This window comes from Oryzias latipes, chromosome 6, assembly GCF_053564925.1.
Source record: "Oryzias latipes strain Hd-rR chromosome 6, Olatipes_Hd-rR_3.1".
NCBI classification, from domain to species: Eukaryota; Metazoa; Chordata; class Actinopteri; order Beloniformes; family Adrianichthyidae; genus Oryzias; species Oryzias latipes.
The window spans coordinates 22,052,325-22,075,864 of NC_136242.1; the positions used below are offsets into that span (position 1 = coordinate 22,052,325).

A 23,540-nucleotide genomic window follows, 5' to 3' on the forward strand; every position below is an offset into this window, starting at 1 on the left:
AACACATTTCCTAAAATGCTAATTATGCTTACTATGCTAGCTATGCTAATGTGCCTAAATGAGCTAGCATTGCGATTAGCATCATCAACTGACTCAAAAAAACACATTTCCTAAAATGCTAATTATGCTAACTATGCTAGCTATGCTAATGTGGCTAAAAGTGCTAGCATAGCGATCAGCATCATCAACTGACTCAGAAAAACACATTACCTAAAATGCTAATTATGCTAACTATGCTAACTATGCTAATGTGGCTAAAAGTGCTAGCATAGCAATCAGCATCTTCAACTGACTCAGAAAAACACATTTTTAAAAATGCTAATTATGCTAACTATGCTAGCTATGCTAATGTGGCTAAAAGTGCTAGCATAGCGATCAGCATCATCAACTAACTCAGAAAAACACATTACCTAAAATGCTAATTATGCTAACTATGCTAGTTATGCTAACTTAGCTAAAAGTGCTAGTTTAGCGATCAGCATCATCAACTGACTCAGAAAAACAAATTCCTCCATTGGTAAGAGTTATATGTCATAAGTTGCTAAAAAAAACACTTTTTCCAAAATGGCGGCTTTTCTTTTGATTTTATCTCCATAGCAACCATTTTATGTTTTGGTCCCCTCGGGAGGACGAACAGATTGACGTCAGTTTCGGACAAATCGGTAAAAGTAAACTTTTTGTCGTCCTTAGCAACAGTGGTTTTATGCTAACCACGCCCACATTCCTTATATGTCCATATCCAGTGTTTTTCAATGTAATCTGTTTCAGGCATGAGTGCATGCATTCAATTTTCACTGTATTGTATTGAAATGCATGAGAGTTATAACAGTGCGCCACTTTGCTAGCTTGCCACGCACACGCCGTTCAAAATCTACAACTTCTAATTCCAACATTTTTTCCACAGTAGCTTGCCATTGATGCCCAAAAAGTTTCGAGACGATTGATGAAATTTCCAACGACAAGTTTACGTTTGAATCCGGTGGTAAAGGTGTTTTTTATAGAAAATTCAAGATGGCCGCCTTTTCCCGAGGTCAAAGGTCGACGAAACTCCAGAGGTGATTATACACTTACGCTAGGGACATGCGAGTCAAATTTCGTCAAAATCGCTCGAAAAAAAGTTCATTTTTCCATATTGTGTAAAAACGCGAAAAACGCAAAATGGTAGATTTTGGCACAAAATGGCCGCCAAACCGTAGGTCGTGTCGCCATCACGTAATGATTTCAAAACTTTCTTTGGATATACCTGACAAAGTTATCTGAGTTTCGTTAGCCGATTCTTAAAAATAAAATCCGAAAAATTTTTTTTTAGCCGAGTCAGCACTTTTTTTTGCGACGGTTTTTTGTTTACCACGGCCACATTCCTTTATCGATTTTGTCATGCGTGACATCGTTTTGTTCAGTGTGGGCCAGGGTATCGCATATTTCAGTTTCAGGCTATTCCGATAAAATATGTGCGAGCTAGCTAAAATGGCGACGGTTGCGAATTCGCCACGTGCACGCGTTTCAAATTCTACAACTTCTAATTCCAACATTTTGTCCAGAGTAGCTTGCCATTGATGCCCGAGAAGTTTCAAAAAGATCGATAAAAATCCCTAGGACGAGTTTTCGTTTGTATCCGTCAATAAAGGTGCTTTTTTATGAAAATTCAAGATGGCCGCCCCTTCCCAAGGTCAAAGGTCAACAAAACGTCTTTGGTAGTTGTAGAATCGTGTTTGTGGCATGTGTATGAAATTTCGTGAAAATCGCTTGAACAAAAGTGTAGTTTTCCCATATTGTCAAAAAACACGAAAATCGCCATTTCTCTGAGTTCGCCACAAAATGGCCGCCAAGCCGTAGGTCGTGTGGCCATCCCATAATGATTTCATAACTTCTTTGGGATATCTCCAACACGCGTGTTTTGGTTTCGTAACTGTATTTCAAAATATTTTTTTTTGGCCCCATAAGCGATTTTCGGCCCATTCATTTTTTTTACGGGATCGCTCGCCGTGATGTCATCGACTTCGGGGGGGTGGCGTTCTCTTTGCCGAAAATTCATTTTCAATTTATCCCAGGTGTGTGCCAATTTTGGTGAGTTTTCGGGTATGTGGCGGGGGTCAAAATTAAGCTCAAAGACGCCGTTAGTGTGCAAGAAGAATAATAATTAAAGCCGCAAGCGGCGTTGTATGGCCCGCAGACGCAACCCGCCTTCCACGCCCAACTCTACGCACCACCGCCCTCACCGCCCTCACTGCCCACTTTTGATAATGGCTAGTCAAAACGGCATATGCTAATTATGCTAACTATGCTAGCTATGCTAATTTGGCTAAAAGTTTTAGCATTGCGATCAGCATCATCAACTGACTCAGAAAAACACATTACTTAAAATGCTAATTATGCTAACTATGCTAGCTATGCTAATGTGGCTAAAAGTGCTAGCATTGTGATCAGCACCATCAACTGACTCAGAAAAACACATTACCTAAAATGCTAATTATGCTAACTATGCTAGCTATGCTAATGTGGCTAAAAGTGCTAGCATAGCGATCAGCATCATTAACTGACTCAGAAAAACACATTACCTGAAATGCTAATTATGCTAACTATGCTAGCTATGCTAACATAGCTAAAAGTGCTAGCATAGCGATCAGCATCATCAACTGACTCAGAAAAACACATTCCTCCATTGATGAGAGCTATATGTCATATGTTGGTAAAAAAAAAAACCTTTTCCAAAATGGCGGCTTTTTTGTTAATTTTATCTCCATAGCAACCATTTTATGTTTTGGTCCCCTCGAGAGGACGAACAGATTGACGTCAGTTTTGGACAAATCCGTAAAAGTAAATTTTTTTTTGTCCTTAGCAACAGTGGTTTTATGCTAACCACGCCCACATTCCTTATATGTCCATATCCAGTGTTTTTCAATGTATTCTGTTTCAGGCATTAATGCATGCATTAAATTTTCACTGTTTAGTATTGAAATGCATGGGAGTTATAACAGTGCGCCACTTTGCTAGCTTGCTACGCGTACGCCGTTCAAAATCTACAACTTCTAATTCCAACATTTTTTCCACAGTAGCTTGCCATTGATGCCCAAAAAGTTTCGAGACGATCGCTGAAAATTCCAACGACAAGTTTACGTTTGAATCTGGTGGTAAAGGTGTTTTTTATAGATAATTCAAGATGGCCGCCTTTTCCCGAGGTCAAAGGTCGACGAAACTCCAGAGGTGATTGTAGAGTTACGCTAGGGACATGCGCGTCAAATTTCGTGAAAATCGCTCGAAAAAAAGTTCATTTTTCCATATTGTGTAAAAACGCGAAAAACTCAAAATGGCATATTTTGGCACAAAATGGCCGCCAAACCGTAGGTCGTGACGCCATCACGTAATGATTTCAAAACTTTCTTTGGATATACCCGACAAAGTTATCTGGGTTTCGTTAGCCGATTCTTAAAAATAAAATCCGAAAAAAAAACTTTTTGCCGAGTCAGCACTTTTTTTTGCGATCGTTTTTTGTTTACCACGGCCGCATTCCTTTATGGATTTTGTCGTATGTGACATCATTTTGTTCAGTGTGGGCCAGGGTATCGCATATTTCAGTTTCAGGCTATTCCGATTAAATATGTGCGAGCTAGCTAAAATGGCGACGGTTGCGAATTCGCCACCCGCACGTGTTTCAAATTCTACAACTTCTTATTCCAACATTTTGTCCACAGTAGCTTGCCATTGATGCCCGAGAAGTTTCAAAAAGATTGATAAAAATCCCTAGGACGAGTTTTCGTTTGTATCCGTTACTAAAGGTGCTTTTTTATGAAAATTCAAGATGGCCGCCCCTTGCCAAGGTCAAAGGTCAACAAAACTTCTTTGGTAGTTGTAGAATCGTGTTTGTGGCATGTGTGTGCAATTTCGTGAAAATCGCTTGAACAAAAGTGTCGTTTTCCCATATTGTCAAAAAACACGAAAATCGCCATTTCTCTGAGTTCGCCACAAAATGGCCGCCAAGCCGTAGGTCGTTTGGCCATCCCATAATGATTTCAGAACTTCTTTGGGATATCTCCAACACGCGTGTTTTGGTTTCGTTGCTCTAATTTGAAATATTTTTTTTTGGCCCCATAAGCGATTTTCGGCCCATTCATTTTTTTTACGGGAACGCTCGCTGTGATGTCATCGACTTCGGGGGGGTGACGTTCTCTTTGCCGAAAATTCATTTTCAATTTATCCCAGATGTGTGCCAATTTTGGTGAGTTTTCGGGTATGTGGCGGGGGTCAAAATTAAGCTCAAAGACGCCGTTAGTGTGCAAGAAGAATAATAATAATAATAATAATAATAATGAAACGAAGCAGAAACAATATAGAAGTTTTTGCAGTCAGGTGGCCTATGTATTTCAATGCGGCCTGTCTTTTACTATAGGCTGGGCATGTCTTTTTGGCTTTAAACCCGTTCTTTGAGGGCTTTTTGGGGCTTTTTTGGTTTTTTGTCGTCATTTTTGCGACTACAATTTTGACGTTTGTGCGTTGGTGTTGTGCGTGTGTGTGTGTATTTTTGTTGTGTTACACAATTGTCGTGTCGTTTTGTGCTTTGGGCGACTTTTGACCCCATTTTTTGGCGTTTTGACGCGTTTTTTTGACGTTTTGGACTTTTTGAGTGTTCGACCCTCGTACCAGTTACAATATGGTCCTTGCACTCTGTGAGTGCTGCGGGCCATAATTAGAAAATAAAAGGGAGAGAAGCTACTTTACCTTCTCAATGAGCAGATTGGCTTACCTGCAATGTTTGACCGGAATTTCTCAAAAATGTTTTTGAATCATTACATCTAACTGTAGCATCTACAAGACATTCCTGTGATCAACACTGCTTACTTAATTATCTGTGAGATACATGCATAAATACACTTTTGAGTTTCCTTGGACCTATTCAAATCTTAACTAAAGGCACTCCAAATCGCAGTTAACTTCACAGTTTATGGGTTTTCATCAGCCTTTAACATCAAATATACAGTACATGTACATTTTTGGACTGTTTTTGCTTAAAGAGTTGTTTTCTCATTAGACTAATAGTTTTTTATTTTAGCCAAAGTAACTCCCACCCAAAAAAAGCCAAATTGTTCAGTTTTAAGCAAAATAAAGTGATTAAAGGGATTTTACACAAAGAGGTCGAATTGTGCGCATCCAGCATGCACACTTCCTCCAGTATACAGGCATGCTGCTGGATGACTCCTGCACTCAGTATTGATAAACTTCCAACTAAAAATACGAAATAGTGAGAGGATTGCGCAGCAGAAGGGTTTACAATAAATAACTGTGCGCTGCAGATGTGAACAACACAGTCTGTGAGATAGGTGACTCGAAAAGAAACGCCATTCTCATGCACGTGCCCATTCATTTAGGCCTAGTTAATGGAAGACGTGGACGCGCTTTTCCTATTCTGGGGGAATTACGTCATCGCTGATCCAGGTATGTGCTGTATGAAATGCTCTTGTGGCAGTTTGCCTTTCGTTGAATCTTGCTACCTTGCGTGGGTCTGTGGAAGACAAAGTCGCAGGTTTCAAAATAGGCCGTTTTAAAGCCTAATATATTGGGTTCTTTTTTGTTTAAAAATATTGTAATTACTGGAAGATTGCGTGGAATAACAAAATAGACATCCAATCTCAGGTTTTATTTACAAAATAATAACAACTTCAGAGGAGTTTAGAGGAAGAACTGTGCGTTTTGACCGCATGCAGCCGTGTGGGGGCGGGCCACTACGCGCGCACTGCGAGACGTGCGGGAGCGCCAGCGCGTCGGCCAACTGCCTGCCTCGTTCTGCTCACTGATATCTAAAAGAAGAGCCGATCTCCCCCTCCAACGCCAGCTGGATTTAAAGGTTTCAACAGAAGTCAAGCGGATCGTCCGAGCACCACCATGGCAGCTTTGTCCGGCGGAGAGACGTGCGTCAAATATTTGATGTTCGCCTTCAATCTTGTCTTTTGGGTAAGGCGGAACTAACATAGATTCTCACGCTCAACGCGTCTTGTTTCTATGCAGCCGCGTAACTGTGAGCAGGTTTTGCGCCAAAATAAAATAATGGATCATGTTATTTGGTGTCAGATCACCTGGTTACGCAGGACTTTGTGATTGATGCTAGTGTGCACCACAAAATGCGAATTATCCCAATGTGTGAGGAACAGTCTACAGAATAATCCCCAGTGGCCAAGTGACCCACTTCCATGGCACAGAATGTAGGACCCACTAGAGATTGCGCGCATGGCATTCAATACTCGCATCGAGGAAGGGGGCACACTTTAGTCTAATACAGAATTGAACCAAAGTGATATCAATTAAGACTGAAAAAGCTTATGCTTTAAACAGTCTGTGTGAAATCTATAAATATTTAGGACATGATCTGTAGCCTAAACCTACAAGGCGTGCCATACCATGCGGTTTCAGAGACCGCATGGCCTTTTAAGAACATTTCTAATTTGTGCAACTAAATATGGAATCACTCTTTCATTATGGATAGTTTCCCACAGTGTCCCCACACATGTAAATTTTAAAGCAAATCAGCTGGCAGTAATTTCAATATCTATTTTTGTTTGTGCTGTGTTTATCGCCATCCAGCATAGTGTTTAATATGATGTGAGATTTTAGTGTGTCTTAACTTCAACCGTCTCGGCTGCAAGAAAATCAGTACCTGAAGGGTTTCACTGGCTAGATAATAAATAAGGCGCATATAAACCTGCAACAAAACAAAGGAAGGAGAGAGAGGGGCCAACATGTTGCTGTAAAGTTTGTGTTAAAGCATTTTTTTTCCTGCCACTCCCACGAACTTCATGCCAATCAGGCGGGTGGAGGCAAAGCTTTCATTTTCCTATGGAGCCCCAAATTGTTCATAATTGAAAGAATAAATTTGACCTCGTGCAATCACACAATCAACCAATAAATCTCTCATAAATATATCAAAAGATCATGCAATTGTGAAAAACCTGCACACAGATTTTAAACTGGCCATTATATTATTACATAATTTTATTTTGCTTTGAAAAACCTGTTCATTAAAATATCTATTTTTAAGCATGTTGAATATTATTATATTTCTATGGCCTTTTCCCTTTTTTAAATATTTGGATTTCAAAATCGATATTTCAAGAATACAAGGAAAATTGTCTTTAACCTCTTAAAGTTAAACATTTACTGTCCCGCACAGACTGTTGAACTCTAACAGTATAATAAAGCATGAAGAAAGTGCACTCAAGAAAAAACAAAAAGAAAATGATATCCACACCATCCACTGTGGAGTGGATGGTGTGGTGTCTCTACTTAAATTTGTCGGTTTCACAGCACTTTTACTGAATTTAGCATCATCATTATTTATAAGTGGGAAAATCACTATTCTAAGGATAAAAAAATGCATTTTTGGATGATGGATAGCTTCAAAACTTAACAGGAAATTATTTATCCCAAAAGAGGTTCCTGGTTGTTGGTGTTGGTAAAGGCCATCCTGGATTGAAAGCAGGACAGAAAGAAGCCGCAAGTGAGAACAGATTCCAGACGGAGCCCATCAGACAGCTGCTGACAGTTGTCTGATTATATTAACTGATGTCGATAGCGTGAATCATACTCTATTGTTCTGTAGACAAAAACATGCTTTTGTTTTCAGCTTGCAGGCACTACTGTTTTAGCCATTGGCCTGTGGCTGAGGTTAGACCCACAGAACAAAGTCCTTCTGGAGGAAGAGAATTCTCCATATGCTTTCTACGCAGGTAAGATGCAAGTTCCCTTATTCGTTTGTTATGTGAACCGTAGGCCTCTCTGTATTCTTCACTGTGCTGTAATGTTTGTACATGCAGGGGTCTACGTACTGATTGGTGCTGGAGCTCTTATAATGGTGGTTGGCTTTCTTGGTTGTTGTGGAGCAATCAGGGAGTCACCCTGCATGCTAGGAGTGGTGCGTACATTTTCTTTCAAAACTGGTTTTAATACATATACTTGAAACCTTGTGAGCTTGATAACACTTGTTTGATGTCCTGTGGATTTATTATCTAAAATTTGAAGCACATGCCTTGATCAAAACTGTCTCAAGGCCACAAAAGCGTATTTAGATTCTCTGTGCTTGCTCCCTCTAACTTGACTCATCAGGCCATAATCTTCTTGAACTAAATCTCTCCAGAGGAGGGGCCTGTGATAACAGGGTTTCGCTACACTCAGCTGACCTCGCATGCCCACACATGCGCACCAAGAGCAAGCACCCAAGCGTGCAGAGCAGGCAACAATCAGCTGAAAAGATCTTTTTCCTGTCTTTACACAGTTCTTCTTCTTCCTTCTCATCCTCTTTGCCATTGAAGTAGCCGCTGGAATTTGGGGATTTTCAAACCAAACCAAGGTAAAGTTAACAAGGAAAAATAATGTGTTGAGAGTGTTGGTATGATTAGAAAAAGTCCAAGCACTGGCACAACACGTTTAAAGTCCCACTACAATCATGTTTTGATCAATTTTGTAAGCATTCCCAGTGGTCTTATATTTATGATTAGGCTGTTTTGAGACAAAAATCATTTTTAAAAAACCTGCGTTGTTTCCTTGGACATAGTTTCTGCATAGAGGCAGAAGTTTATCAAAAGAGGTTGTGGGCGGGACTGTTGGCACAGAATAAGCCTGCGCTCATTTCTTATTAACCTTTTGTTTATACTCCCTCCCACTAGGTTCCAACCCAAAGCTAAAATTAGCAGTCGAACAAAAATGGCGCGCAATATCAGAGTAATCCAGCCGTACCGTTTTGAGTCATATGGCAGCTGGGACGAGCAAAACAAAGACGTTCATGCATCTATTTCTCTACAAGAGGATGAATCAGGACGGAGGGAAACTGCATTTTTGTATCTGCTCCTGAATTGACACAATTTGAATAAAGAAACACTAAAAAAATGCAGTTTTAATTTTAATCATCTCTATAAATGTCCTCCATAAGATAAATGCTCTGAGAACATGTTAAAACCAACAAAAACACAATTTTCATCAGAGTGGGTCTTTAAAGCTCTCTCCATGTGCAATGTACCAAATACATCATTTCAGTTTAAAATCAGATTAATTGCAGATTGTACTTTGCTCTTTGTATGCTGGTGCAGGTAGTGGAAGACATATCAAGCTTCTACATGCAAACGTACAAAGACTACACGTCTACAGGGGATGAGCGAGTCAAAGAAACACTGCGACTGATTCAAGCACAGGTAAACTGTATTTGAACTGTTTCTGCTTCATTTAAATCTGCTTAGACAATGGTCCGAGTAAATACTCAATCTTGATTGGCTACTGGGTGTGGATTTAAAAGTGACAATGGCCAGTGATAATGTGCACCTAAAAAAGAAGTTCCGGTCACGTAGCCCAAATGTTCTATATCACTACGCTGGCTTCTTTGAAACAAACTTTTGCTTCATTTTATGGACAAAAACAAGCGGTAAGAGGTGAACTGTCTCTCTGAACTGATGCTTTATTTAACCTATAATGACCATCAGCATGTATATTGCAGCTGTTACCATGACAACATGCCAAACCACGTATCCGGTACGTTGCTTTTTTGTGATTTAAACCAAAAAAATAAAAAGAATAAAGTACTTAAAATTGATTGAATTTTTTTTAAGTTACCATAAGCGGGATAATGGCTTTTGTAGTGTCCATTATCAGAAATTAACAGTTTCCGCAAAAGCAAGGCTTCCCCGTCGTCCGTTAATTTCTGATGATGGACACCTCGTCCACCATTATCCCTTACTTATTTCCTGTGTTTTACTTTTTTTTTTTATACAAATACTTGGCTATAAGAGAAAGAAAGAACCCGAATCGCTATCAACTGAAGTTTTTGCCCCTGCAAAAAGAAATGGCATAAGCTGACTCCGAAAGCGGCCGGAAAATATCCTGATACGCCGAGGAAGATAAATGCTGAGAATAATTATCATCCGGAGAAGGTTTTTAATGTGAATGAAACCGGTCTCTTCTGGAAGAAGATGCCCACTTACACTTAACTGATGAAGGAGGAAGTACGGGCTCCTGGTTTTAAGGCACAGAGTGACACTCCTAATGTACAGACTATTGCTCTGTATTTAAAAAAAAAAAACCTTTATGTTGAATTCAATTACAAGGTTCTTTAATAAAGGTTTTACAAAGCATCAAAAGTATTTCAGAAGTGTTTTTGATGAGTAAGAATCAGTGACGGACATTCCTCGGCCGCAAGGTGGGGGGTGGTTCTCCATAGTCACGGATGTCTCTGGTCCCCAACCCCTGTGAATAAGGGGGGGGGATACTGTACTTCTCTGTAACTGGACCTGCTTGTCACATTCCTACAGCATGTCTTATTAGTTCATCATTATTTTTGTTTGTTTACAGCTAAAATGTTGCGGCCCAGGAAAAGATACGGACGAATCTTTTAAAGAAACTTGCCCTCGTGGAGAACCGCTTGAAGAACTGCTCATTAAGGTACCAGTGTGTTTGTGTGCGATTTAGTTGTATTAAGGATAAATAGAAATGTTATTTTTACCATGGTAATTTGTTACAGAGTTGTCCAGATGCTATTGAGGAGGTGTTTGACTCTAAATTGCACATCATCGCAGTAGTAGGCATCACCATGGGAGTTGTTATGGTGAGAAGCAGAAAAGAATTCATAAAAACTCATGTGTCGGATGTTTTCTGGAGTCTTCACAATCCAGAAATAACTCATTCGGACATATGACTTTTTTCAGGTGTTTGGGATGATCTTCAGTATGCTCCTGTGCTGTGCCATCAGAAAGTCTCAGGAGGTGGTGTGAACCTACCTGAGGTCCCTGTTGTTGCATGATGTCATTCCCAAAGACACGCGACTCTCCACTGCCAAAAAGAATCACTGCTTGTTTGAAGGGGGTAACCCTATTAATATAATGCATCAGTTATAACTGTGCTTCTGATATAATTGTGATGTGTTTCTGCGCTCAACTTTAGCGAGGGTGTTATCTGTGCTTCAATGGCAGAGGAAAACACAAATGCGTAATTTTGCGGTCATCTGAGTGATATCCCTGTCTATTTTTTAAACTCGAAACAGTAGGCTTGCAGTTGGAGACAAGTCCCAAGACAGAAACAGAAAACCAAACGGGACACACTGCACATTTACCAATGATTTGTCTGAAATCATTTACGACAAAAACCCTCTCAATGATCTTGGTGTTAGAGTAGGATTTTGATTACAACAAAGTGACGACTTCTCCTTTAACCTGATCTCATTTTAATGGCCTTTATTCTTCTTTCCCCATATTTTTTAAACGTTCATGTTGTTTTTGTACTATTTGGCAATTATATCGGTACTTGTAGTTTGATCGTGTTTTGTATTGTCCTTTTTATTTGACAGTGAGTTGATTTATACTATGTACACAATGTTTCACAAAATGAAAGTACCAAATAAACTACGAATAAATAAAAGTTGAGTACACAAACTTCCAGCGCTGTGCAGCTCCTGTCTTTGAAGAGTGAAAGGGTGTGGGTGCCTCAATTTAAGAAAAATGTTTCCCATCACACGAAAAGGGGAAGGCCACCCCTAACTGCATTCACAAGTCTTTGATGTTGCGATTATCAGCTATGACTCATACAGAAAATAAACAAAAGCAACGCTGCCTTTGTTTCTGAATTCCTCCGTTAATTTGTAGGGGGAAAATGGTGATCAGGACGAAGGATGCACAGTAAAAGTAAACAGTGAAGTGGATGGAAAGTAGCAAGTCTAGTTATCGTCTGAATGACTCACCGTTTCCCGCCTCAAAATAATAACGAATTGCCTTTACGTTTCTATGATTACAGCCAAAGGAAGCACACTATAATTTAGCTGCTGACAGTTGCGGCTACCCTCCCAAACATCTCACCCCCGCTGTGCAGATAAGGCTGATTATTAAACGGTTGAGTGTCGTCGGTCAATGTGTCCATGTTATTTTGCCTTTACCTTAACTTGAAGGGCCACGGACAACGAGGAAAAAATATGAAGAGGCAAAAATTCTCAGGAAATCATTATTTCTGCAGCCTACTTTGTTCTTTAATCTTTCAAAACAAAAGTTGCAGTAATAGTCAGATCCAGCAGCCAGAATGCATCAATCACAGGTACTTATTCAGTATGCAGAACATATTTATATCTTCAGCATCAATCTCGGCGTACCTCTGCCATGTCTTATACGTGCCAGTGCCAGAGCGTAGCGGCTTACTTTCAGCCCTGCATTTCATTTATAACAAGATCACAAGTCAAATTCAGATCAGTATTAGTTACGCTTTAATAATCCATAAAATAAAACTATTAAAATATAGCTGTACACATCTGTAGAGGGAAAATATTTTTCAGCTGTATGATTGTCTGAGGGGCCGATGAGAATCTCAGTCTTCTGCTTCATCCTCTGTGCTGGCCCGAGAAAAGATTGTGTGCTTCTTTGATTGTGTGTGTAATGCGGTGCGTGTATGCAGCACCGTGTCCACTCGGAGAACACTGGTTGCACACTGGACCACAGCCAAAATCAGCTGGTATTTACAGGTGACAGATTCGAGGCCCAAGTCCACCATGGGCCCTGGCGTTGACTCTTTCAGTCCGAGGCTGAAAGGGTTAGAGGGATTTTGGACTAAACTCATAATCCTGGTTTGAGCCTGCAGAAAAAGTTTTGGACTGTGGGAGTAAATCTGGCGAGGAACACTCAAGAGGGCGTTAGCCAGGAGCTGCGAAACAGAAGGAAGTCCGTTTGTATCACTGGAAGGATTCGGGAGGGCTCTGCTCAAGAGAAATTCAAATGTCCCTCCTGCAGGTATTACACAACCTGGCTCAAACACACACTTCTTAAGACCATAGGGTTTGTTTGCTGTGCTTTGGAATGTAGGGGTCATATCTAAGGAGGCGGTGCCTTTGTCTGATTGTAAGGTCCCACGTGATGCTGTAGTTTCACTTGTGTGCTTGGGCTCCCAGGTGGTCATTAGCATGCACACGGCGTCACGTATTGCACATATATATTGGTCTGTCTGCCCCTCTCCAGGGCCGCAGATCACAAGGCTGCAGGGATTTACTTTGCTACTCTTTGGCGACTCACAGAAAGCCACCTGCACATACCTGTTAAACACAAAAAAAATCAGCTGTCAATCAAAATTGGTGCCAGAAAAAGAACAACAGCTTATTAAATAGAGCATACATTCGTGTCACTGGTTTGTTTTTGTTTTCAGGTTAAGAATAATCAACATTTGTTTACCTGTGGCCTCCAAGTAGGATTGGTCGACAGAACGAGAGTGCGGCAACGTGCTCTAGCTGAATGGTGCAGCCGCGTGAAACCGGTGTGACCCCACTTAGCTGCACAAAGAGAGACAGCTCCTCTTCACTGACACACTCCACGAGGCTCATGTGTGCCTGTGTGGCTAATGCCACGGCCGCATCAGACTGCTTCACAGCTGACAAAAGCAGAGAGACGCCCAAACTCTGCAGCTCCGCAATTACGCTCTCCAGTGACCTCTCTGTCCAGGCGCTAAAATGCACAATACTGCTCTCCGGAGTTACCCCGCCCCCATAGCCCAGCTTCAGCACGTCTCCTGTACTCAGCAATATTGGCTGCATGTAGTCTGTGAAAACGACCACTTTTACTGGCTGCTGTTTGCTTGGGAGGCACGGTGTAGCAAAATCTCTGTGAATCACCTGCCCTTCGATTAAACGCGAAGAGCTGACAGGGAAGCCGGAAACAGGCGTATGAAGAGCGGGGAAGTTATCACTCAGAAACTGAAATGAGATGTAAGGAAGGTCACTTTTATACTTCCAGCGATTGAGCATTTCGCACGTAAGTTCGCTTAAATAGCTACAGTGCACATGACTAACACGTGTGTGGAAGAATGAAGCCAGAAGTAACCTGCCGCTGTGTGTTGTGAAGTCTTCAAGTGACACACAGAATCCATATGGGACAACGTTTACGGCAATAAGGTCATCCAGGTCTGATGACACAAGTTCCAGCAGTTTGTTGGCGAAGTATGGAGCAGCAGCAGCCTTTGCGGCTTCTGTGAAGCCATACGCGTGAGACGCACTGGGCCCTCTGCTCGTTGCTTTAGAAATCCCTCTCAGTAACGATGCCAGAAGCAGGATAAAGGTTTTAGATCCATCGCCTGTTCCTCTGCTGTGTTTCCAGACACTCTCCACCACCACCCTAATGAAAGAAACACACAGCAATGTCAGACGGGGGAAAGAAATGGATCAAACTAAGGGGATTTGTACTGACCTGGCCAGAGGATGCTCCAGATGCAGCGCAGAAAGAATGCATGTGCCACTACGGCTCAACATCGCCTGTCCTGTGTCTCGGGTAAAAAGCACCTGGCCTCCCTCAGGACCGAAACTACGAAGGACGACTGCCTCCAGAGCTGAAACGATTTCTAAGACCTGTTCCAGGGGAAGACGCTCTGATGGAGGCATTCTCACACCCTGGATTTGACAACATAAAGAACAGATTCTCGCTTTCAAAAATGAAACAGTCCATAGTGAGACACACTTTACAGTTTTGACTGCATCAGGTAAAGATCTAACAAATATTTTAGAAAGTTACCCAGCGGGACATGCATAAAGAATAGCTTTATTAGCTATTCTAATCAATCTTTTAGCACCTCAAGCTGTGCTAATAGGAGAACCACTTTTTATAAATATTTGGTCTTCAGGACAATGCAGATAAATGATTTCAAACGACCTACATTTTAGTGGTGTAAGGTAATGTAAGTTTTTTAATCACATATTATTATAATTAAAATTACTTTAAAACTCAATTAAAAGACAATAGAGCAAATAAAAGTCTTTCATAATGATCTAAAAGGGTTTGTTTTTAGCCTGGAGTAGAAGCCTTTCTAGTGTCATCAGGATGACTGTTCCAAATTGTAGCTGCATGAAACTCAAACGCTGCTTCACTGTGTTTACTCCTCACTCTGGGCACCAGAAGAAGGCCTGTTCCTGAGCTTCTCACTCCTATCGGTGGTTCATAAGAGTCCAACATGTCAGAGATGTACTTTAGTGCTAAGCAATGGAGAGACTTGTACACAAAAGAAGACATTTTTAAAAATCTATTCTCTGGAGTGATGCAGTCAAACTGCATATTCCTAACATGGCTTATAGGTTTTAGCAGAAGACTTCATAGTGTGAACAATACCCTTTAGTTTGAGTTTAAGAAATCAGTGATTCACAAAGAAAATACCAAGAACATCACAGCCATGTCTTTTTTGTTTCAAAATAGCAAAAACCTTCAGGGTCTCCTCTGACAGCAGAGAACGAAAATCTAAAAAAGAAAGCGTTGCTGAACAGAATTAAAAAGAATATTATATATTTATTTATTGATTTTTTTTTTTACAGTTCACACTATATGAGATAAAGTTAAATATTCTTTTTTTTTAATAAAACAAAATGCAAGAATTAAGATAAAAAATAACACCTACATCAACACTTACAAATACTGTAAATATAGCTTCATAAAAATATTTCAGGCTTGACTTGAACTCCACAGTGTATTTGCAAAACATATATAAATATATATTTATATATAGCATATGTATTATTTTTACCTAATCAATGTAAATTGTTGCATATGTAGGTGCCTTTCAAAATGTTTGTGCCCTACAACATACACTACAAACTCAGATAAACATGTGATCCTAATAAAATCCATGTTTTTTAACACGTTTGCCTGGACTACACCAACAGAATCTCAAACATAAATTTTCCGTTTCTTTTCTGTGATTACTCCAAAACAGAAAAAATATCCAGACTGCGCATGCGTCCTCTTCCATGAGAAGTCACTCGTTTTATCTAAAACTAGCAAAGTCTTTGTTGTGTTATTAAGCTCCTTCACGGTTTTCAGCAGTACAACGCTTTGTGTATTAGCGGAGCGTTTATCAAAGAGCAGGAGGTGTTTGGTGTTCATGCAAAAAATTGCTAATTTTCATCCAATTTGACTATTTTGAGATAAATGGTCTTCGTAGAGATGCACAGTCGAGTCGGTTATGAGAGACTTGGCGAATGAACCCCATCACAGAGACTTATGGCACACAAACAACTCCTTCGGAAAAAAGAAAATCAACAACTGACTATCTTATGAGATTATTTACTCACCCGCTTTATGCTTCCCCCGGTGCCTAGATACGGAACTTATTCTTTTTAGTTTGACGACAGACAGTTACTAGCAGAAGACGAATTACCGCCATCTAGTGGACTGGAGGGGGGATTGAGCATTAGATTAAATATAACAGAAATGCTGCATCGGCTTTCCAAAAGCTCAATAACTCCATTTTGACAACACAATAGACAATATGTTAATATACAGCAGATACAGGGAGTAGTTTTTATTATTATATTTTTTATTATTAAAAAAAATTAAAAATTAAATTAAAAAATTATAAAAAAAAGTTATTTACAAACTGAAAAATGTATTTTTAAATGATCAATGTTAAATTTTTAATTCATAATGAATTGTAAGCTTAAGATTTAGTGAACAGAGTGTAAGTATAATGGATTAATGATATGTCATTTAAATAAAAAATGTTTATATATATTCTTTAACTTACATTTTCTTTTTTAATTAAATAATATGTTTTCCTGTTTTATGTTTAATTTCACATTGTAAAGTTTTATTTTGAAATTCTGTCTCTTACAAATTATCAGATTAAAAGTTGAATTGTTTTGAGGGTGTAAAACGTACAACCCTCCAGAAGTCCATCTCAGGGGAATGTTTTCCACATCAATATACACTTTGTATGCATGATGAAAAAATACAAAAGTATTTTGAAAATGTCTCATTTAAATGCAAAATAAATTAGCATAATATTCATGGAAGTGTAAGTTTGGGTCAGTTTGGTGTTCAGTCCTCTTTCCTTATTCTTATAATCAGGGTTACCACTTATACCCTCTCTATATGTTAAATTTGTGCTACTGAAATTGCAAGCAAAAACCCAAGGGCAAAACAAATTCTAGTTTCCTAGTGCATTTTTTCCTCTCTCACATTGTTCTTCATAACCGAACATTCTTCACTCTGTGTCCAATTCAATGACATTTAATTTAATCAAGAAAGCACATATTGTAAATAATCAACTTTTAATTGTTCTTTTTTTGAAAATGTTTGTCATCCCTTTGTATTCAAGTTGATGTAATGCAGAAACACACTCTGGAATGCCTAAAAATGTCCAGAATGCATCTGCAAATTTGAGGGTATTTGTAATTAGTATAAATAATTGCCTTCAACCAGGGAAAAATATTTTATTTGGCTATAATTTACGTTCCTGCAGCCTATACTGTACCTCTGTGTCATTCCTCAGGAACACAGGAACCTCAAGGTGAACTGGGCGGGGTCGGAATCTGATCTTTGTTGCTGCAGAAACCACATCCTGAGTTTCTAAATCAGGCAACATCATCCATACAGTACATAGAGAATATGAGACAGTTCTGCAGCCACCACCGGATGTAAAGATGCACACACCCACATAAAAATGACATACAGAGCTGTCCACTTTGAATGCAAATATCCCCTGCTGCTGAACTCTTAGTATGCTAATAAGCTCTGAAAAAGCAGTGTCACTATTCTGATGAATATGCATGAGTGGCCAAGTGAGGCTGACCTGTAGGATTGAGACGGAGGTCTTGAGAGGTGGGATGTCAGCAGTGAGACCACAGCTCCCATGGGACCTGAATGGACAGAAAAGAACACATTCACCCTAATGATTAACTTATACACCAACACACACATACACCTATGCCAACCTCATCTTGCCCCACCCTCTGTGTTGTTGCCTCTTGATCCAGCTTTCACACACCTGCCTTCACTGTTCTTGAAGCCTCAAGTGCAGTTGGACCTAAGAACTAAAGGGCACCGCTCTGATTCAAAGCATTTTCATTTTCTCTGCATTTTTGTTGGAGTTGTTATTTTTCCAGTTAAGAAACAAAAAGGAGAATCTGTGGGTTTGAACTCTGTTGCCGTGACATCTGAACACAGGTATGGCTTTGATCACTTCTACTTTTCCTCTTTAACATATCAGAAACAATTGTGTTTTCTATGTTCTTGCTAAAAAGTGACTGAATCATAATCCACAAAAGAAAATTCATAAAATAATAACAAATCATTGAGTAAAAAGACTGTATAGTTGTATATAATCAATAAGTATTACATATTTTTTACATGGTGCGTGATTCACGTTAATGTTTACTGAAATCATAAACTTGTGTTTTTTTAAAAATAATCAATCATCCATAAGCACTTGATTTTGTTACTTGAAAAGAATCTATCTAATCAGAACTGGATTATGAAAACTATGCTAAACTACAAAATGAATTAACTCAGTAGGGGTGGTGCTATAAAAGCTTCCCATTCCTTTTCAAGCAATAAATCAAGCTCCACTTGATTTTAGTTAATGATCACTATATTTAATTAAGCAAATGTGACTTAAATGTGTCTTTGTTTTTGTTTGCTGTTTTTTATGTATCTGTGCATGTCATTGTTTCTCTATTTAGTTTGATAAATCTGTGTGATTTCTTTTGTATTGACTACAATTAATGCTTGAAACAAAATAAATTAAATCAAACAAAAAAAAAATATTTAGAAGAGAACGAATTGCTGTGGTTGGACTTACCATCACTGCTATGAGAATATCTTTTTTCTTATATGTTTTTGACTTTTACATTTTTCTCTAAAAGTTATGTTTAAAGCTGACCTTGAAGTTTTTCTTTAAATCTTGGAGAAGTTGAGGGAATTCACAAAAACAAAAAGGTTCTGTGTTACAGTCAGGTGGACAAGACTTAATACAGTGACAGTAGCAATTTTGTTGCATCACATGCATGAAGGGGGGACAACGAAAATAAATGGAAGGGATACAGGGTTTGAACTTTCCTTTAAGTGCATCAGCTGCAATTAATGTGCCATTTTTCTACTTTTGGCTGAAATCTGTGGAGAACCCTGAAATTACGGACATAAAGTGAGATCAGCGTCTGCCTGGGTGCATGATCCCATCTGCTGAATAAGCCTCGTCACTCAATAGCTGTAATGCCTGCAGAATAGAAAAACAACACACCAGAAAAAAATTGTGCTTAGAAGTCAGGTTTTGGCAAAGGGGCATTCTTCTCAAATGTTTTATTCTAGTGTGACCTTGGTCCATGACACTCATCTCTGGCTGATAGAAGAGAAAATCAGCAGAGACCCATGTGTGGTGCATCAACCCTTCTATGTCGCACAACTCCATGTCAGCAACTCTGGCAGAGACAGCACTTTCATATCCTGTGTTCCATGTTTTTACTAGATCAGCAGAAACAGGAGACGTCATTTGATGGGCATCATCCCATCATCATGTTTAAATATCTCATAAAGAAAATTACATTTGTGAAACAACAAAACGGTAGTTTAAATTTTTTTGTAAATGTGGAAAAGTTTGTGTCAGATAAAAAAATTGTCTTTTTTTTAATTTGCTAGTTCATCTTGTTTACTCCTTCAATGATGAACCATCAAACTGCAAGGAGCAACTCATCCTCTCCCCCTGTGGTGTCAAAACCAACAACACCCCCAGGTCAAAAACAACCTGGCAGCCAAAATCCCAGCAAGTTTATGCATGAACTCCAAAATATCCACAGTGAGTTGACCACCTTTCATGAACAAGGCTTATCACAGACATTAAAACAAAATTCATGCAACTATTTGGGGTTTATGAAGATATGTGGTAAAGAATCACAATGTTTTTACAATATGAATAAACGTAAACATAAATTGTTTAAGCTACTTTGTTGTTGTGAATGATAAAGGGATCTTCTCATAAACAACATATAGAAAGACACACATAGGTTTTTGGCATTAACATCATCATGCTGAATCATTCCAATTAGTGTTTAAAATCTAAGTTTCCTATAAACCACACACACATAAAACGTTGCTAATTTTGACATTCCCTATATTTTGACATTCCCTATATTTTATAATTGTCTGATATTGTTGAGTAAATCAACACCATTGTACACTTTGCCACCAGTGGGACTTATCACAAATTTCAAATCTTCAAATTCAAACTGAGTGATGTATTCCATTGTTGACACTTTAGTGAAGTGAGTCAAACTTTAAGTCCCACTCTGATCATCTTTTTCTCTATTGTATAAGTAGTCTTTAAATTATTATCATGCCATTTTTAGCCAAAATAAAAAAAAACCTGGGTTGTTTTCTAGGACATAGTTTCTACAGAGTGGCAGTTCATTAGAAATTTGCCTCAGAGTTGTTGGCAGGACTGTTGGCATGGAGTAAGCCTGAGCAAACGTTCCATCACCCATCTATTTGCACTTTCTCCTATAGGAGAGAGACTTTGTGGTCCATCCAGCGTATTTTCAACAACAAACTTATTTAGATGGTATTTTTTCATCTGCTCCTAAATCACAACGATTTGAATCAAGAAATGCTAAAAAAAAAATGCAATTTTATTCTTAATTTTCTTCATGCATGTCCTCCATCTTCAGAAAAAATGCCAAAAGAACATGTTAAAAACAGTAAGAACACAACTTTTAGAGTGGATCATTAAACCAAATAAGCTGGTCTGTCTACTATGACTCAACTGCCAAAGTGTTGGTGAACCAACCTGTATTTTTTGTGTATGTGCATGTATGATTTTAACGCTGTAAAATGACATTGGTTCACTCAAAGTCTTCAGATCAAAACAGTTAAACATTTTTTTTCTATTTGTTTGGTCTATTTGTTTGTGTTTTGTGGTTCTGCAGAACCGTCGTGGACTGCAGCGGCCCTTTGCTTTGTGAGTTTGTGTCTAGTGCTGTCATGTGTAATTTGTGTGTGGAAGAAGTGCATAAAAAAGGACAAGGACAAAGAGAAGGAGAAAAAAAAGGGGAAGGAGAAGAGCAAAGGAGACTTTGACACAGAAATGGATGGCAGTTACAACGAGGTAGGCCAAAGACACACACATCAACCCCTACAGTCACCTCCCACAGATACATCGTCCTTGTGATGTATCATTCAGGTCATCCTGAACTGCAGAAACGGTCTGTGCATGATGAGCCTAGTGGAAATTCTGCACATTAATCCTAAAAGTTGAAAAGCTGAAGTGGACTAACTTGTTTTGAAGCAGATGTCTGGCACATTTAAGCACAGCAGTTATATGTAAGGTGCTAAAAAGGTATCTCACAGCATACTTTCAATATATTGTCATGCAATTATGCTTTGAAAACAGATTCTCCACTCAAGTAGGATGTATGTGTGTGTAAACGTGTGTGCAGCCCTTGAAAGAGGAAATTAAAAAAGAAACTGCGTTATCAGAAAATGAGCTAAAGGAGGATGAAAAGCTTGGCAGGCTACACTTCACTCTAGACTACAACTTCACAGAAAACACGGTGAGTTTCTGCTGGTCAGTGCGTTTGAATACCATCTGCCAGCTTAAAAATGTCACATTTGAATTTTTTTTTTTTAATCTTGTCAATTATCCGGGATTTCCCGCTGCTTTTTGTCATCGTGCTTTAGCTGGTGGTGGGCGTCCTGGAGGCTTCAGAGCTTCCTGCAATGGACGTGGGAGGCAGCTCCGACCCATATGTGAAGCTCTACCTGCTCCCAGACAAAAAGAAAAGATTTGAAACCAAAGTTCACAGAAAAACTCTGGAACCGACCTTCAATGAGACATTTACATTTAAGGTAAAAGTTTTGTTAAAAAAAAATAAAAACTTACACAAAACTAGACATTAATGTTAATGTTTTTTTTCTATGCAGGTACCATACACTGAGATGGGAGGGAGGACGCTGGTGATGACCGTGTATGACTTTGACCGTTTCTCCAAACATGATGCCATTGGAGCTGTGAAGATACCGATGAGAGGTGTGGACTTCAGCCAGTCTATGCAGGAGTGGAGAGATCTGCAGAAGGCAGAGAAGGAGGAGGTAGGAGCAGCACGAAAGAGAAACATGAAAAGAAAGTCCTCTAGATTGTCTTTTATCCTGCAATGTGTTTCTTTGTGATTGGGGAAAGAAGGTGACAGAGCCTAATTTGAAATCCAGACGCAGTACAGAGTAATTGCATTTTTGAAGACCCCTGGGAGGACTTCTGCGACCAAATCGATCATCCAGCCAATTTATAAAACATTCGTCCAACAGCAAAATCATTTTCTGTGCATTAGAGTGAGCGGCTGGGAGACATATGTTTGTCCCTGAGGTATGTGCCGACTGCAGGGAAGCTGACGGTGGTGATTCTGGAGGCCAAAAACCTGAAGAAAATGGATGTGGGGGGGTTGTCAGGTGAGCCCAAACAGCAACAAGACAGTAATTGTATGCAACTTAACACGCTGCATCACTCCCTCCATATCTGTTGATTGCTCTCATCACCAGCACAAACGTTGCCTGTTCTCTTTTCCAGACCCTTACGTGAAGATTCACTTAATGCAGAATGGGAAAAGGCTAAAGAAGAAGAAAACTACAATAAAGAAAAATACCTTAAACCCTTATTACAATGAGTCATTCAGCTTTGAAGTGCCATGTGAACAAATAGAGGTCCATACAAATCTACATTTGTACGTATACATGACCATGATTCATAGAAATTAAACTTTTTTTTTAATGATATTTGACAGAAGGTGCAGGTTGCAGTGACCGTTCTGGACTACGACAAGATCGGGAAGAATGATGCCATCGGGAAGGTGCTGCTTGGTGGAAACAGCAGTGGGACTGAGCAGCGCCACTGGTCAGACATGCTGGCAAACCCACGGAGGCCAATTGCGCAATGGCACAGCCTCAAACCAGAAGATGAGGTCAACCTTCTCATTTCCAACAAGAAGTAACACTGTGACCCCCAGCAGTGAAAGCCAGGATTTACCTCAAGTTATTACAAAAGTATTTTCCTCTCCTTTCTTTATTTCGCGCTATTAACACATCAAGTGACTTGAGTTAAAAAGAACTTCCCATTAATACCCAGCTTACCCATAGATTATCAAAATGAATATTTTAGCCTTCTACCATCAGGAGTTTCCTCCTCTTCCTCAAAATCCTCTTACTGCTTCCTTTCATTTGATAAACAATTATATCACAATGTATGATGCAATAAATCCAATAAATGAATTTCTTTTTAAATAATGCAAGTCATTTTGTCTTTTTTATCATGGAAAATGAACTGTTGTAAACACTGTTAGCCTGCAGAGGGAGACAAAACAAAAATATTAAAGTCGACATTGTTTCAATGATTGTTTTACTTTAAAAAGTTGTATAATAATAACTTTAATACTGTTAATAATGTTCCTTTTGTTACACCATGAAGAAAAATGTAAAACAAACAAACACTATAAGTAAATGTAAAACATCACAGTTAAATGGAAAAAAAAACTGATCAAAAACATTTCCCCCCTAATTTCTTACATATTTCCTATGTTTTTAATTGTTTGGTCTTCTTTTGGATTCCTTCATTTTAAAGTGAGAGTGAGATCCTCATGCCAGCTTTTGCTACTCTTGAGATTTTCCTGAAAATGTCATGGATTTATTTTACAAAGTTTTAGTTTTCACTAATGTCTTCTGTCTCTTGCAGCAAGATCCTCCCTACCTTTTTGCTATAGAAGGAAACAGGATATTGTGGCTACTCAGATTCCACTTAAATCAACAATT

The 23,540-nt window shown here is 39.1% G+C and overlaps 3 protein-coding genes across 4 annotated transcripts; 2 read left to right on the forward strand and 1 right to left on the reverse strand.

The window, feature by feature from the left end:
- The first annotated feature begins 5,401 nt into the window (after nucleotides 1-5,401).
- On the forward strand, nucleotides 5,402-11,399 carry cd9a (CD9 molecule a). The gene is made up of 8 exons (XM_004069663.5): nucleotides 5,402-5,946; nucleotides 7,613-7,715; nucleotides 7,803-7,900; nucleotides 8,261-8,335; nucleotides 9,072-9,173; nucleotides 10,324-10,413; nucleotides 10,493-10,576; nucleotides 10,677-11,399. Exons 1-8 carry the CDS (start codon nucleotides 5,878-5,880, stop codon nucleotides 10,740-10,742), a joined length of 687 nt encoding a protein of 228 aa, XP_004069711.1. The 5' UTR covers nucleotides 5,402-5,877; the 3' UTR covers nucleotides 10,743-11,399.
- Nucleotides 11,400-11,964: 565 nt separating this feature from the next.
- Nucleotides 11,965-17,669, reverse strand: bbs10 (Bardet-Biedl syndrome 10). Of its 2 annotated transcripts, none has more exons than XM_078949364.1 (4): nucleotides 17,548-17,669; nucleotides 14,181-14,380; nucleotides 13,173-14,108; nucleotides 11,965-13,036 (listed from the first exon to the last, which is right to left on the reverse strand). In XM_078949364.1, the coding sequence occupies exons 2-4, from the start codon at nucleotides 14,369-14,371 to the stop codon at nucleotides 12,319-12,321; spliced, it is 1,845 nt and encodes a 614-aa protein (XP_078805490.1). In that variant the 5' UTR covers nucleotides 14,372-14,380; nucleotides 17,548-17,669; the 3' UTR covers nucleotides 11,965-12,318. The 2 variants fall into 2 exon arrangements, with proteins under 2 accessions (XP_078805490.1, XP_011474453.1); XM_011476151.3 differs by lacking the exon at nucleotides 17,548-17,669 and adding an exon at nucleotides 16,049-16,136.
- Nucleotides 17,670-17,779: 110 nt separating this feature from the next.
- Nucleotides 17,780-22,863, forward strand: syt1b (synaptotagmin Ib). Its single transcript, XM_011476590.4, has 9 exons — nucleotides 17,780-17,921; nucleotides 19,389-19,545; nucleotides 20,672-20,850; nucleotides 21,182-21,295; nucleotides 21,423-21,590; nucleotides 21,666-21,833; nucleotides 22,070-22,187; nucleotides 22,306-22,439; nucleotides 22,520-22,863. The coding sequence occupies exons 2-9, from the start codon at nucleotides 19,410-19,412 to the stop codon at nucleotides 22,724-22,726; spliced, it is 1,224 nt and encodes a 407-aa protein (XP_011474892.2). The 5' UTR covers nucleotides 17,780-17,921; nucleotides 19,389-19,409; the 3' UTR covers nucleotides 22,727-22,863.
- The last annotated feature ends 677 nt before the right edge of the window (nucleotides 22,864-23,540 follow it).